Genomic DNA, 14,780 nt, shown 5'->3' on the forward strand with positions numbered 1-14,780 from the left:
GTCATGACCAAAAAATATTAGTAGTTTACTAATTTAGTTTTTACTTCCATTTTTATCATTTATTAAAAAACAGAGTGATTCATCATCCTCATAGAGGATCTTTGTTACTACAACCCCCCCCCCCCCCCCCCCCCCCCCCCCTCCCCTGTCTGTTTCTCGCTCTCCCCTCCCACTCCCTGCTCCTCTGAGCTCGAGAGCCTCTTCCCCCTCTCTGCCGTTACGAGTTCTCCTCCCGAAACCTGTGCGAGGCGGCCGCTGAAGCGCGAGGCGATTCCCCCCTCTCCCCTACAATCAGTCAACATGGCTACAGTTGTAACCTCGACGAGATTTACAGACGAATATCAGCTGTACGAGGAACTCGGAAAGTAAGCGACCATCACCGCCGCTTCTCTTGTTGCATTCAGTGTGTATGTGTGTGTGTGTTTGCACGTTTTTCTCCTCTCTGCTGCTGCCATTGTGCGCGTTTACTTCAGTGTTGACAAGGCAGGAAAGGGGCTGTCAATAACAGGGAAGGGTAGGAGAACCACCTAAGCAACAATAAGCTGTAGGCATTTTCAGGTTAGCACTACTAATGCTTTAATATTATCCTGAATGTGTAGGCTATTTAAAGGTGTACCGTACCACTGTGGCAACCTTCGTAACGCAAAACGTGTGAAACCTCCGCGTATATGACCAACTTGTTTGCCAATTTGTCTGCACGCGTCGAAAACTCGTTTGTACGCATCCGTTGACTGGTGGCATCCTCGCGCTGCTGTTCAATCATTCAGCTGTTTTTGTGCATTTCTAAGCAGACTGCAGGGCTACTGTAAATGTAAAGAAAAAGAAGATAATACTTTGCTGCCAACAAGACTGTAGCGGTTGCACATTTGGCTTTGCGTATCACACATGTACTGCATTCAGGATTAAAACATGAAAGGACACAATTATTGTGTAACGTTACGTATACCTACTTGGTAACATCTAATCTCTGCGTGTTTCTAAGAGAGCTGCTCCACCTTTCAACACAGCCGACTGCATGAGTTTAAAGGATGCGTCTGTGCTAAAATGCAGCCAGGCTGAGAAGACACTGTTTAATGTTAATTCTACATTTCAGTGGCGTCATTCTCCTGTACTCCCGTTCAGAATGAAACAACCCCTCTCCCACCCATCACGCACTAGTAGCCAGGACCTCTTCTCACATCTTATACACAGAAGATTAGACTGTATTATTTATGCAAATAGTTTCCTCTTCCCTCTCTTTAGCTGTATATAATTCATATATGCCCTTAGTGTGTGACCACTTAATACACTTTCCCCTGCAACACACCGACATGATGGAAAGTTTTGTTATATTTGAAATGGTTTCACTGAGCTGTCATCGATTTCTTCTGCTCCAGGGGTGCGTTCTCAATCGTTCGCAGATGTGTCAAGAAGTCTACTGGCCAGGAGTATGCTGCAAAAATTATCAACACAAAAAAGCTCTCAGCCAGAGGTAAGTAGAGCAGATGTGTAGCTCAGCATTACAGTCACATTCATTTATGCAAACTAAAAGTTGACAACGTTATGCTGCTGTCCATGCTACTGTAGTATCTCAGTGATGTCAGTTCAGCTGCAAGGTTGGTAGTTTATATTCTGAAGAGCAGCGATCCAGGTGCTGTGTCCTATCCCTGTCAGTGCAGATTCCTCAAGAGCTGGCAGAGCTGGTCTGTTGTGGTTTAAGTTGTACAGTGAAGTTCAGTGGGCTTTGGCAGGTGTCTGCAAGCACTTTTGGTTTGTTATGGTTACCATTGGTCTCTTGCATCAGACTCTGTGTGGGCCACTTCTGCACTGTCAATTACATTCCTTTGCACTTAATGTCATTTTCCTTCCTTTTTGTGTTGTTTTCTCCCTTCCTCACCCTCCCACCCTCCTTCCTTTCTCTGTAAACAAAAGATTAAATTAAAGAAAGATGTTAAAAGTGCCTTGCCACACAAAACCGTTTTTAATTGCATTTTACTTTTATGTTAGGTCCAAATGTGTTTGTGTTATGCCCTGAATGTGAAGATGAACTGCTACCTCCTCCTGTCAGCTTTAACCACTGAAAAGAAATAAGTGGAGAAATCAGGCCAATTACACAAGCTGGTCAGTCTGACGTCATGTTGCCTGAGCTCATTACTATTCATGAGCTTGCCCAGTTGCTTTGGGTAAAAGATGCTGATAGCCAGGCTTTCATTGGCTAGCTGTTAGCCAATCACAGTCAAGCAGCTTAGCTCATTGAATATTAATGAGAACCGGGACTTTCTATACCACACTAGAATGGCTTAAAAAAGATAACCAAGGCATTTTTTCCACTTCTATTTCCCCAAAAATATTAGAATTGATTGTAGAACTTCAGACATTACCACAAAGTGATGAAATACGTGTGGCAGGGCACCTTTAAAAACTCAGGAGGCGTGTGTGTGTGTGTGTGTGTGTGTGTGCGCGTGTGTGTGTGTGTGTGTGTGTGTGTGTGTGTGTGTGTGTGTGTGTGTGTGTGTGTGTGTGTGTGTGTCTTGGCAACAGCAGGGGTGAAACTCTTCATCCCATAGGCTGTCTGGGACCTGTGTTTTGTGTGTGTGGTCTCTGGGTTGTGGTCACAATTGTCACACATACACATAGACAACTGCTCTTTTCTCACATAAAGCATAGTTGCATACAACTCTTCTCACTTACTTAAAAATTCTCACACTTAACTATATGCGTACAAGGCTGTCTGTCTGTACACAGTTTAACATTGTGAAATAAACACAAGACTCCTTCAGTGCTGAAATGTGCAGGTGCTCCCAGTTTGTTGTTCATACACACACACACACCCACCCACACACAGCATGTCTACAGAACTGAAAGAAAGGTGAGGAGAAATGTGTCACTGGGACAGTTAAATAATTAATTTTCTTTATTACAACTTAATTCCTATTTTCATTGTTCATGTCATTGTTTTTTTAGGCCATAGTAAAGTGGCACTCACCAAGTCAATTGCTGAGATCTGGGAGCAACATCACAAAAAGGAAATCATATATTAGGCAAGAAAGACAAGCAGTCAGGCGATTGGACAGGTTTTAAACAAAGCCCCTGGATGGCCAAATTCATATGGAGTGGAAAACAAAGGCAAACAGCACAATTGTTGACCAAACTAACTGTTAAAATATGCATCACAGTTTACAGAATAACACATTAGGGGTGCACAATTCAGAAAATGTCAGAATTTGACTCAATATGGATTTATTTTTAGGCTCAAGATTCAATTAAAAAATTGATTTTTGATTAAAAAATATTCTATTTAATGTAGTTAATTTTCCCATGTGACAGTATACACACAGTTATAATGTGATAAAAGAAGAAAACACATAAAATACTATGACATATATATATACAAGTTAAAGGTCCAAGACTGTGGACATATTTTTGTTATTGAACGAAGGAACTACTCATCCCATAATCCAACTGAGTGAAGGAAGCAAACGTTTGTTTGGCTAACCGTTAACTTGGCTAACTTCTAGCTGAGACGGCATGTAATAACTTTAAAAGACCCTCAAAATAAAACGTGAAAATATCCGTTAAAATATAGAACAGCTGTCACGTCAGCTATTGCCTGCTTTCCCAGTGTTTAGTTTTCAGTTAACATTTTTTTAATGACTGAATGAAGTTGTTTGCTAGTGGTTAGCTAAACTAACTTCTAAGCTTCCCGGTGAAGGCTAAGGGAAGAAGTGTGGGAACAGATGGTGACTCGTGCAGTGTTGTAAATCCTCGTAAAACAGGAATCTCGTCTTGGGCACGCTCACATATCGGGAACCGACAGTGCCCCCTCCTCACCACCATGAGTTCTACCAATCAGAGACATCACTGTGGGATTGTGGGATTGCTCAGGATTGTGGGTAATAAAGTACTTATCCCAGACATCGCAAATAAAAAACATTTATCTCAAAACGATTTTGGTGATACATGAACTTTTGTTACCCACATGAGCATATAATTGCTTAGTCATGTGGTAGCTGGTTTAAGTCTACCATCGACGGTTATTATTTTATGGCTTATACCCCAATTGTCAATGGAGAAATTGCATTGTATTTTTACTTCCGGGACCCGCTGTGGGCAGTACTGTTGAGCTCTCTAAAGCTTGTACGTACAAGGTTTGTGTTTGTTAGTGTTAAGCCTTATTCTGTGTGGCTCAAGGAGAGCACATTGGCTGACAGTAAGGTCAGCAATTATGGCTGTGTCATGTGGTGTCACATGCATGCGTACAGTCGCTCACACATGCAAACATGGTCTGTCACTTTCACTTTCACTGACATTCACGTGCCGTCATCAACATAACCGCACATCACACCGCACACTACATTTGGCAACGGTTGTAATTTGAATTTCATCGGTTAAGAGTAATTTTTTAATTATTGATGCATTTTCTTTTTTAATGAGCCTTGATAGTATTTTATATTTAAAACCAAAAGTTCAATTTATTAATTCTTAAGAAAATATTCTTCAAAAAATGTAGCGATCACGAATGAGGGTTGTAGATTTCCATGATGTTAAAGAATGGTATACAAAAATGTATCTATTATGCATAAGAACGCAGAAAAAGCATGGAAATGTTAAGACCAGAAAATGATCTTGCATCTTCAAAAATATTGATATTGCAGTTGAAAGGATAGCAAAGCTTAGTATAATGTTTACCATACTTTAAAGCAACACCATGTAACTTTTTGTTCCTTAAAATAATGTTTCCACAACCGCTTTAGTAGTTTATCAACTCATAACAGGATGAACAGCACTTCTGCATTTGCTTTGCAGCTCTCTACCGGCTATAACCACACTGTGCAAGTTTGCCAGATCGGGTAGCGGAGCTGTAGTTCCAATGAGACTTAATGGGACAATTCCCCTTCCAACCCGTAGGGTCACCAAAGCAGGAAAAGTTGCACAGTGTTGCTTTAAAGTTTAGTGTTTCTGCTGAACATTTGATTAACTGATTGATTATCATTTTCAAACACAATCAGATAAGAAGATCAATACCACATTCCTATCTGTCAGTTTAACGGCTACAGCCTGCTACCAGGTAGATGAGGTTAGCATAAAATCTGCAAACAAGGTAACAAAATATGCCTACCAGCACCTCTAGAGCTCACTTATATGCACGTATAGGTATCACGATTCTATTGTAAAACTGTATTTCACAAGTGACTTTAACATCAGTTAACAGAAGTAGATGATGAATTATTGTTAGCCTGAAGCAGCAGTAACTGCCTAATTAAAAACTGTGGGAAGCAGAAGTTAAGAAGGGAAGTGTGCTCATAGGTTTATGTTTGTGTTGCCATAGCGGTAGAGGTTTCTCTCATGCACACTCTGTGAGGGTGAGATAAGAGTAGTACAGTCCGTGGCTTTTGTGATGAGCCTTGACTTCTGTACATCTGTATAGGCTTTTATCAATGTTTGTAAAAATATACAGAAGGAAGTGGTTTGATTTTAAGAATACAATAAAAGCAAGTTTGAAAGATCTATAATATCTCTTTTCTGATGGGTTTTACAGTAGCTCATATCATTGTGTGAAAACCAAACCTTGCATCTACATGTATATCAGCAAGTCAGCACATGCTTTTGCCCACTTAGTTTTCGTCTGCAGCTTTCTGTCTATGGAGCTTAGTGTCATTCTTTACTTCTTCTCCTTTATGGAATCCCCTGATTATGTTGCACTAAGTCTTCTAGTACATGTTTATCGTAAATGAAACAAAAAGCACAGCAGGGGGCTGATAAAGGCTTTCGATATTAAGTGACAGAGGGCTGATATCTTATTTAAAGAAATGCAGTGATGTCAATATGGGGATTTCATTATCATTTATTTGGAGTCGTGTTTGCTCTGTTATTGGTCTCAACCAACTCCTGAGGGGACTAACTCTCTAGCTACTGTATACCAGCTAGTCTGCCATTTGGTGCTAAACAGGTAGTGCACAGTGGGTTTTAGAGCTTTCTTGCTGAAAACAGCTGCCAGCTATGGTCGAGTACAGGGAGAAAATGTACACACAATTACCAGATTTATGCTGTAAAATGTACACATGTTCCAGTTTTATTGTATAATGGCACTACTCCCAGTAAATGTAAACATTGACAATGTTTCACTTTAACCAAACTATACAATATGTTATTCTGAACCCATTGAGTGTCAAACTCAGGTCTTATTTTATAAAAATTACACTGTATGGACCTGTTGTGTACTTGTTCAGTTAGAACTTTTGGTTTCAGTTGCACGATTTACATTGTACATCATCTGTACAACAGCAATTAGACATGTCCTCAGTGGCGCCAAAATTGGTACTATCTCAAGTGACTGTGTTGATGGAAGCGAGTTGCTACAGGTACCAGTAAGAACACAAGCTAGGGATGCCGGTTATATTAACATAACCATGGGTAACACTGCACAGTAGTTTATAGACAGGTTTTACAACTCTGGAAGTTCATCACAGTGACAATAATCTTCTCCTCCATCCCACAGTCGTGAGGTAAACAGTAGAACTGGGCTGTGAAATGTGTACTAGGAATGTGTACATGCATGTATGTATATACTAATGCTAGCTAATGCCACAGGCAAGGAGGACTCCATTAATGTTTACATCATGCACTTTTACGAGCAAGAGCATCTAGTCCATGAAGATGCTTCCTTCTGCGCAGTGGTCTGGTGTAGTTTGTTAGAACTAAAAACAGTTCCGACATTAAAGTGCTCACAAACGGGTCTCTGGATTATCTTCAGTAATTGGGTCGTGATTTCTGGAAAGAGACATTGCTGTTGGGTTTGTCAAATGTATTTTTACAAGCCGGAAGACAAGAGCAATTAAACTCGAGAAAAGGCAGTCATCTCCATGGCCAGTATCTCCGACACTAGGCAACTCCCACCAAAACAATCTAGATTGATTAATAGCACTGTAGGTAAGAGTAAAAATATGTATTTTTGATTTTGGGGTGAACCTTTTTGTAAAGTGCCTATTCAATTTTTGCTCAGCATGTAATCCCGTCATACAAAAATGCCCAAAAAATAGTTGCTGCTTTTCTCAGCAGTTAATTGAATATCAGTTAATTGAATTCAGGCCCAGTACTGAATGTAGGTCACCCACGTTTGGCAGGGCTCAGAGCCCATTCACTGTAGTCATGTAGTGACGTAGTAAATGGAAGAAAATGGACTTGAACGTATAAAGATTTGCTCCAGGTTGCATGTACCAGTCTGTATTGTGAGTGAAACGCGAGCTGTTGACAGCTAGATTAGTTGAAATAGGAGCATATCCCTTCCGTCAAGCAAGAATGAGACTGACTGACGACTGAAACACATGGCTAAAACGCTTTCTCCGTAGACGCGCCGTAACACCCAAAGGAAACACTGTTTTCCATATCAACGCTGTTTCTTATTATTTTTAGCTACAATTACGTGTGTCATGTGTTGTGTCAAGCTGTGAAGTGAGTGCATTTTTACACTGTTATTAGGCAAGGCCTTGTGATGTCAGAGAAAGGGAGAATGAGAAGGAGGGGAGGGGCTGGCAGCACTCGTCCTGCTGTTGAATTATTGAGGTGCAAAGCTGCTCTGCTCTCACTGAACATGGACACGAGCTGAGATGTGGACCCCTCAGACTCCTTTCTGTGCTACCTTTCTTTATCTGATTTTCTTTCATGTGTTACCCTTAGCCACATTCTCTCCCTTTTCTGTCTTTTCCTTCCTTTGTCTAGTCATCTCCTCTCCCCTCCCTGAAAGGCTGCAACATTGCAGGCCATGCAGACAGACAACGTGTGTGTGTTTTCAGGCTTTTGGTGGGCTTCTAGTGCACCCACTGGAGGCTGATTGGTGGAGGGCAGATAAATGTAGCAGTGCAGCGTGGTGAATGTTTAATGGGACCAACAGTGAATATTTGATGAGAGTGAGAGAATGAGAGAGTCATTTATGGAAAGAGAAAGATGTAGATATGGAAAGAGAAAGTGAGACGGTCAGGGTTACATGTTCCAGTGCAGAAATAGTACACTGTAACACTTGAATGGTGTGAGTCTTTCCACAGCATGAAAACCTTCTAATTTACTTCTCAAGGCTTAGAAACAACACTGTGTGTGTTTTTCATATTCATCTTGCCATCTTTTCTCTTTTCTCTCAACATTATGCCCCTTGTCCAAAGCATATGGCACCAGATGGGAGCCGACTTGAATAAAACTTAAATTTATTAAATACTGAAGGGCTGGACAAGGACACAGGATGCTGATTGGTACTTTTGAGGGCATTCAATTGTCACGAGAAAGTGCATCTACAAGTCAGCAAGACTGCAGGAAAAACAATATAAAACTTAAATAAAAAAATAGTAAGCAGGGTTTAGAGTTAAGGTATTTTCTATTTGGACTGTTTGATGTAAAAATAAGGTATTTAAAGAAAATCAGCTTGGGCTCTGGAAAATCTTAATATGCTACTGTGTTTACATCCATTCTGCCTTCACTCCTCACTCTAGGAAACTAGCAGGTTTGTCTCAAAAAGAAGGCTTTCTGCAAAAACTTCATTTGATTACATTACATTAGAGAATCACAGGTGGGTGTACTTGCATGTCCCTCTGTGTGTGTGTGTGTGTGTATGTGTGTGTGTGCACATCCTTGTTAGTTGCTGTCACATCAGTTTCTATGATTCATGCAGGATGTCTTGTCCATAGGTCCTTCAGTAGGAACAGTGGCAGAAGACTTGTTCATGTGTGGGGCTTGAAGAATATTCTTGTGATTAGCTCCAGTCCGACTGATTAGCGGCAACGGACACCATGGCGGAAGGAGGAAACTTAAAGAAGGATAAAAGAGTAGGGAAGAGAGAGGTCTGGGGTTAGACCTGGAGAGACTGTGTTGAGGGTGTATTCTACTTTGCAATATAATTTCACTATAGATTTGTTATAACTTGACTGAGTGAATCATGAGTATTGGTTTCTTGGTCTACCAGTCAACAAACACAAAACGTAAAGGAGTAGCTTGAGAAGTGACCAAGTGGAGTCAGATAGACACTGGCCATTAGGACAGAGCAGAAGAGTTCTTCCCTTCAACTGAAAGAAATTTCACAAGCTAGAGTCTGCAGATGCACAGGCTTTTATTTCTGTTGTGGCTCCAATACCTCTAACAAACATTTAATTTGTGCAAGAAGTGTGTCCACTTCCAAGTAGCTCTCTGTTACCAGTTTAATTGGTTGAAGCTTCTTGAGGAGGTACAGCACCAGATTCATATTTAGTCGTGAGATAGGTGCAGTAATTAAACTTCTCAGGTGAAGCAGGTGTTCCCAACAGTGAGGTAATGCTGTTTTCAAATTGAGAGGGTTTTTGTTGAGAGTATTTATTGCGGCAGTTGGATGATTTAAAAGGCAATTGAGCTGGGCACACACATGGGAGAGGCATCCAGGTGTGTGTGTGTGTGTGTGTGTGTGTGTGTGTGTGTGTGTGTGTGTGTGTGTGTGTGTGTGTGTGAGTGAGAATGAGACCACTTCAGGGCAGTAAGTTCTCACCTATAGCAACTGTTTCTAAACTTTCTCTTGCTTTTCTTTCTTGCTTTTTCCACCTCTCTGCCTCATAAAAGTTTTTCCATGCCGTAATTCACACATGTGAGCTAAATGAAAATTTACTTTTTTTTTGGTTTGACTTTTACCCCAATTAAAGTAAGAAAGGACATAAGAGGTTTAGGAAGCAAAAGTAAAAACCAAATATGCAATATAGTTTTATTATTTTGCTGACATGCACATTTTTAGACTACACTTTTGTGCAATATAATATCCGACATTTGTTCGCAATGTACAGAATTAAATTATCAAATTTAACATGTTCAAAATGTCATTAAAAGTATTTACCCATGTCAAATGATTCCTTCCAAGGGAACACAGAAAAGTATGAAAGTTGTGCTAATTCAGCTGGGTTTAGTTCCGGTGACAAGGCGGCAGTTAGAGAGCTTCGGGGCCGCCTACAAACTACAAAAGAGATAATACAGAAATATGTAGGGTAGTGTCTCTAGTGTCTAATAAGGTAGTGTCTCCAAACTTACCTTAATTATAACTTGTCTCCTGCTAGTTGTACTACAGCACTTTTAAAAAATAAGCATATGCTTATTTTCAAAAATATGTTTCTACCTCTTTTTACTGTTGTAGTTTGTAGACGGTCCCGAAGCACTCCTCACAGTATCAACACAGGAACTAAACACAGCTGAGTTAGCAGAACTTTCATGCATTTCTTTCCCATCTACAGCAGTCAGATTCACTGTGTTCACTCAGAAGGAATCACTGCACATGGGTAGGTACTTTTAATGACATTTTAAACCTGTTTAGAGGCTCAACAAGTTAAAAACTTGCCCTTGTTTAAGCCTGTTGGGTGCTAACTCCAGCAGGAGGATAACACGGTGTAGGTAGCACCAATGGGTTTTGTTTTTCACTCTACTGACAGCCTCCAAATTTACAATCAACAGAGCTACGTGTTTGAATCTACCGGAATTCTCCTTTAACAAACTATTTCCAAACAGTTGAACCACACAGATAACCGCCCTGTTAGTCGTGCTGCCAGTGGGAGAATATTGTACAGGCATATATCAGAGCTTGTAAACTATGGCTTTTTTGTCAACAACGCAAACGTTGTTATTATCTCTCACTGGAAATCCAAAATACTACACACCGGCCACTTTGGTGAAAAAGGAGGGTGTTCAAGTTCTGTCGATGGGTCTCCTGCATCTGCAGTTGCCATGCTATCTTTTGACTGGCAGTAGCTAAATAAGAGGAGGTTGACTGGCAGCACCTCAACACTAGTGTTGACAAACTGACCGAAGAGCCGGGTAATACCTCATTCGTGCCTTCAGCCCAGATCACACCCTTAGCGTGGAGTGATCTCTATATTGATATTACAAATCGTGATTATCAGTTTGGTTATATGACTATATCAAGGGTTAAAAGACTTATGTTTCAGCTTGATTTGGAAAAACTTGTCCATGCTTTCATCTTCAGTAGACTTGACAACTGTAACAGCGTCTTTATAGGTCTCCCTAAAAAATCAATCAGACAGCTGTGGCTCGAGTCCTCACTAAGACCAAGAGACTGGATCACATCACTCCAGTTATTAAGTCTTTACACTGGCCTCCCGTGCTTCAAAGAATTCTCTTTTAGTACTTTTGCTAGTTTATAAATCACCAAAGGGTTTAGGGCCAAAATACATGTCTGATCTGCTACTACACTATGACCCCCCCAGACCTCTCAGGTCGTCTAGGACAGGTCTGCTTTCTGTCTTCAGAGTCAGAACTAAACAGGGGGAAGCAGCGTTCAGTTTCTATGCTCCTCATATCTGGAACAAACTCCCAGAAACCCGCAGATCCGCTGCTACTCTCAGTTATTTTAAATCAAGGCTGAAGACCTTTCTTTTTGATGTTTCCTTTCTTTTATGGTTGTTAATTTCTTTCATTTTTTGCGGTTTGTTAAACCGCACTGTAACTTCTATTTTTGTGTTTTATCTGTTTTTAGTTTTTAGTTGTATTCTTGTGTCTTATCAGTTTTTTATTTTTCAACTGTCTTGAGCTGTCTCAAGACAGTTGAAAAACTGAAAAACTGTCTAAAGCACTTTGAATTGCCCTGTTGCTGAAATGTGCTATATAAAAAAGCTGCCTTGCCTTGCCTCGCCGTAATATGGAAGTATATTCACACACATGGTGATCTCTGTAAATATTTGTTCACTCTTTGTTGCCATCATCTCCATTTATATTAAGGTTTATTTGCACAAGAGCACTATTTTCCCAAGAAGAGGATGTTTGACCAGCCACACACATTGGTATTCCTCTTTTCTATGCCGTAACTCGTCGGTTTGGTCTGTCAGTTGTTTCACCGTAACAATTGACATCTGCTTGCAGGCTCTCAGACAAGTTAAAATCATTTGATAATCTCTGCTGAAAGCTGCTCTTCAGCTCTTACAACAATTTGAAGCATCCAAATAAAATTGTCCGATGGAGTGTGGTTACATCATTTGGTCAAAGTGTGTACTTGTTGTTGATTGGCACACCACCACTGCAGTTGGCGTGTTTGTGTTGGCTTCTAAGGTTACAATCAAAACATTTGTTCATAATAAAAGTCTTCTCAGTAATTATATTCAGGGCCTGCTGCCTTGACACACGCTTGTGCCGGTGTGGGTGACGCAGGTTTTGTGAAGGCTTTAGTGTGATGAAGTACAACTTCTACTTGATCACCAGTGGATTATAATTCCAAAATGAGCTTCCACAATAACAGGGGTGTTTGATGTCAGCACTATTTTCCAATGATCCAGGACTAGGATTATTTTTCATAAAAAAATAGTAACTTGCATTATATTTATCTCCTTAATTGGCTAAAATTAAATGCATTTTATCTTTAAGTTGGTATGTATTTAATTAATCCAGTACTTGCCATAAATTGAAAAATTACTTTTTGTATCTGCCATTGTGTCCCATCCTTTCAGGTACACTACAAAACTTTATTTCAGGGTCCCCGTGGGTCCTTAAAAAGTCTTACATTTTTTGAATGTTAAGGTCTGAAAATCTTGAAGTCTATAATTTACGATGAGGTCTTAAATTTCATGTGGGACCGAGTCCGACTCCTCATCCTTTTCAACAGCAATTTCACCATCACACCATCTGGGGGGCAGCACTTCCATCTATGTGGGTGCAACCTGCCTTATTCCATAGGTGACTGACGAGTAAGTGATTGATGGCTGCGTTGCATTGTTTGTTTAGTGTTTAGGCGTGGCTTAAAAAACAGCCGGTAATTATGATGCGAGGTGTGCTTTATATAAAAAGACAATACAGCTGGGGACAATGGGCCACATGAAAGCAGAGAAGCACGAGAAGTATGTGTTGTTGCATGCAAGTAAGTTGCCCATTAGTATCTTCTCATCTACATAGTCAACCAGGTCAGGGGGTTGTAGGCGAATCAGCACTTGGTATTATAGTTATTGTGTCCCTGTGTCTTGAGTATAGCTATGGTAAGTTATGGTGAGCTATAGTGAGCTGTGCTGCGCTATGCTTCGCCACACCGTTCTGTGTCGTCACTGCCCAATGTTAGACGAGTGCAGATGTGAGTTGCGCGTGCATTGCTTTGCGACAAATAGCCTATAAGAACCTGCTAACAAAAGACTTCAGCAATGTGAATACAATAACAATTGACCTACATAACGCAGATTGTTCACTGCTGGCTACAAATTCAAACATTATTAAACACAACAAAGGCTGTCACTTGAATGGCGTTTTGAGCTAACGTTAGCAATCAAACAATAATAGATAGCTAAAATGTTTTTGAAATGATTTCCGTCTTCTGTTAATGTTTGTAAAGAGAATTCTTTTATTTTTTTTTAGGTTTATATTTTGTTTAGGGTCTATTTATTTTTATTTTTTAATGAGCACATAACAATTACAACCACAAGTGTATACAATACAAACCGGTCAAGTATGCCAGGGGAAATACAAAAAACTATATAATAATAAAAAGAAAGAACAACCAAATTTACATAAAGTATTTGAAAAGTTCAAATAGTGTGTGTGTGTTCTAAAAGCCTCCTTAATACTGAAACAGGATATAGTAGAAATATAGTGTTTAATGTTACTGTACAGCTCTATTAAGTCAGGTGTTTTATTTTGGAATTTGGATTTATGGATGTAAAATTTGGTCAAAATTAAGATCAGGGTAATTAAATACAATTGAGAGGTAAGATTTGTGTCCCAGTTAATGAAACCAAAAAGTACATTTTCCCAGCATGAGGAGAATTCAGGGTAAGGGTAAGATCATCGAAGGATCAAGACAGTTTACTCCAAAGTAATTTAGTATGAGTACATAACCAAAATAAATGCACAATAGTTTCTCTTTGATTCCCACAGAATGTACACTTTACATTCATGTCTCTTTTGAGTTTCTATAAATATTGGTTGGTTGGGTAAAACCTATGAAACATTTTAAATGAAATGTCTTTGATTTCATTAGTCAGAAAAAAACGTCTGCGGCAGAAGCCAGGACTTGTCCCACATGTTATCTCCAACAAAGCTGGACCAATGATAAAGAGGAGAGTGTACTACTGATGTCATGCTGAAAAAATTGACAAATTATTCTGTTAGTATTATATCAGTGTTGTGAGAAGCTTCTCCTACCAACATCAGTATCAAGTACATTATGCGCAACTGACATCTGTACTCATCTCACATGTGATAGTTGTTTTGTGCTGAACTTTTTCCCGTTTTTTGTTGTTGTGGTAAAGTCTCAAATTTTCCTTTTTAGAGGACTTAAAAAGGTCTTAAAAGTCATTAAATTGCTGTTAAAAAAAGGCCCGCATACACTTTATTTAGGTCAAAAATCTTTTTTTAAGCTCATTGCTTACACAAAGCATTGTAAGCCTGCACTGTGTCAAGTCCATACATCTGGTCTGGTGTGTTAGAGTTAAAATTAGCATATACAACAAACAGGACTTGTTTTACAAGAATTTGGAATAGGAATCGTAAAGCAATCTGGTTAAACAATGTAATTATTTGCTTTGGAGGAGGACTAACTCATTCAGACTGAACAATTCACTGCTTAGCTGTCAGACTTGATCCTTGTCAGCTGTCACTCTTCACACAGCTTAACTGGTTGGGTTAGATTTGTGGTGTACGCTGGATGTGTGTTTATGTGTCACTTTAGGTCTTACAAACAGGACTGGCCGCATCAACACACATTGGAGGCCATTATCTTTTTCTGGAAATAACAAGAGTTAAGAGTGTGTGTGTGTGTGTGTGTGTGTGTGTGTGTGTGTGTGTGTGTGTGTGTGTGTGTGTGTGTGTGTGTG

The 14,780-nt window shown here is 39.8% G+C and overlaps 1 protein-coding gene across 50 annotated transcripts in view; it reads left to right on the forward strand.

Annotated features, from left to right (window-relative positions):
- Nucleotides 1-153: 153 nt before the first annotated feature.
- camk2g2 (calcium/calmodulin-dependent protein kinase (CaM kinase) II gamma 2) overlaps nucleotides 154-14,780 on the forward strand; it is a 55,344-nt gene continuing 40,717 nt past the window's right edge. For all 50 annotated transcript variants that reach the window (XM_034897743.1, XM_034897741.1, XM_034897756.1 and 47 more), the window contains exons 1-2: nucleotides 154-365; nucleotides 1,377-1,471. In XM_034897743.1, coding sequence (XP_034753634.1) covers nucleotides 301-365; nucleotides 1,377-1,471 — 160 coding nt within the window. In that variant the 5' untranslated portion in view covers nucleotides 154-300. The remainder of the gene's footprint in view (nucleotides 366-1,376; nucleotides 1,472-14,780) is intronic.

This window comes from Etheostoma cragini, chromosome 17 (genome assembly GCF_013103735.1).
Source record: "Etheostoma cragini isolate CJK2018 chromosome 17, CSU_Ecrag_1.0, whole genome shotgun sequence".
NCBI lineage: Eukaryota > Metazoa > Chordata > Actinopteri > Perciformes > Percidae > Etheostoma > Etheostoma cragini.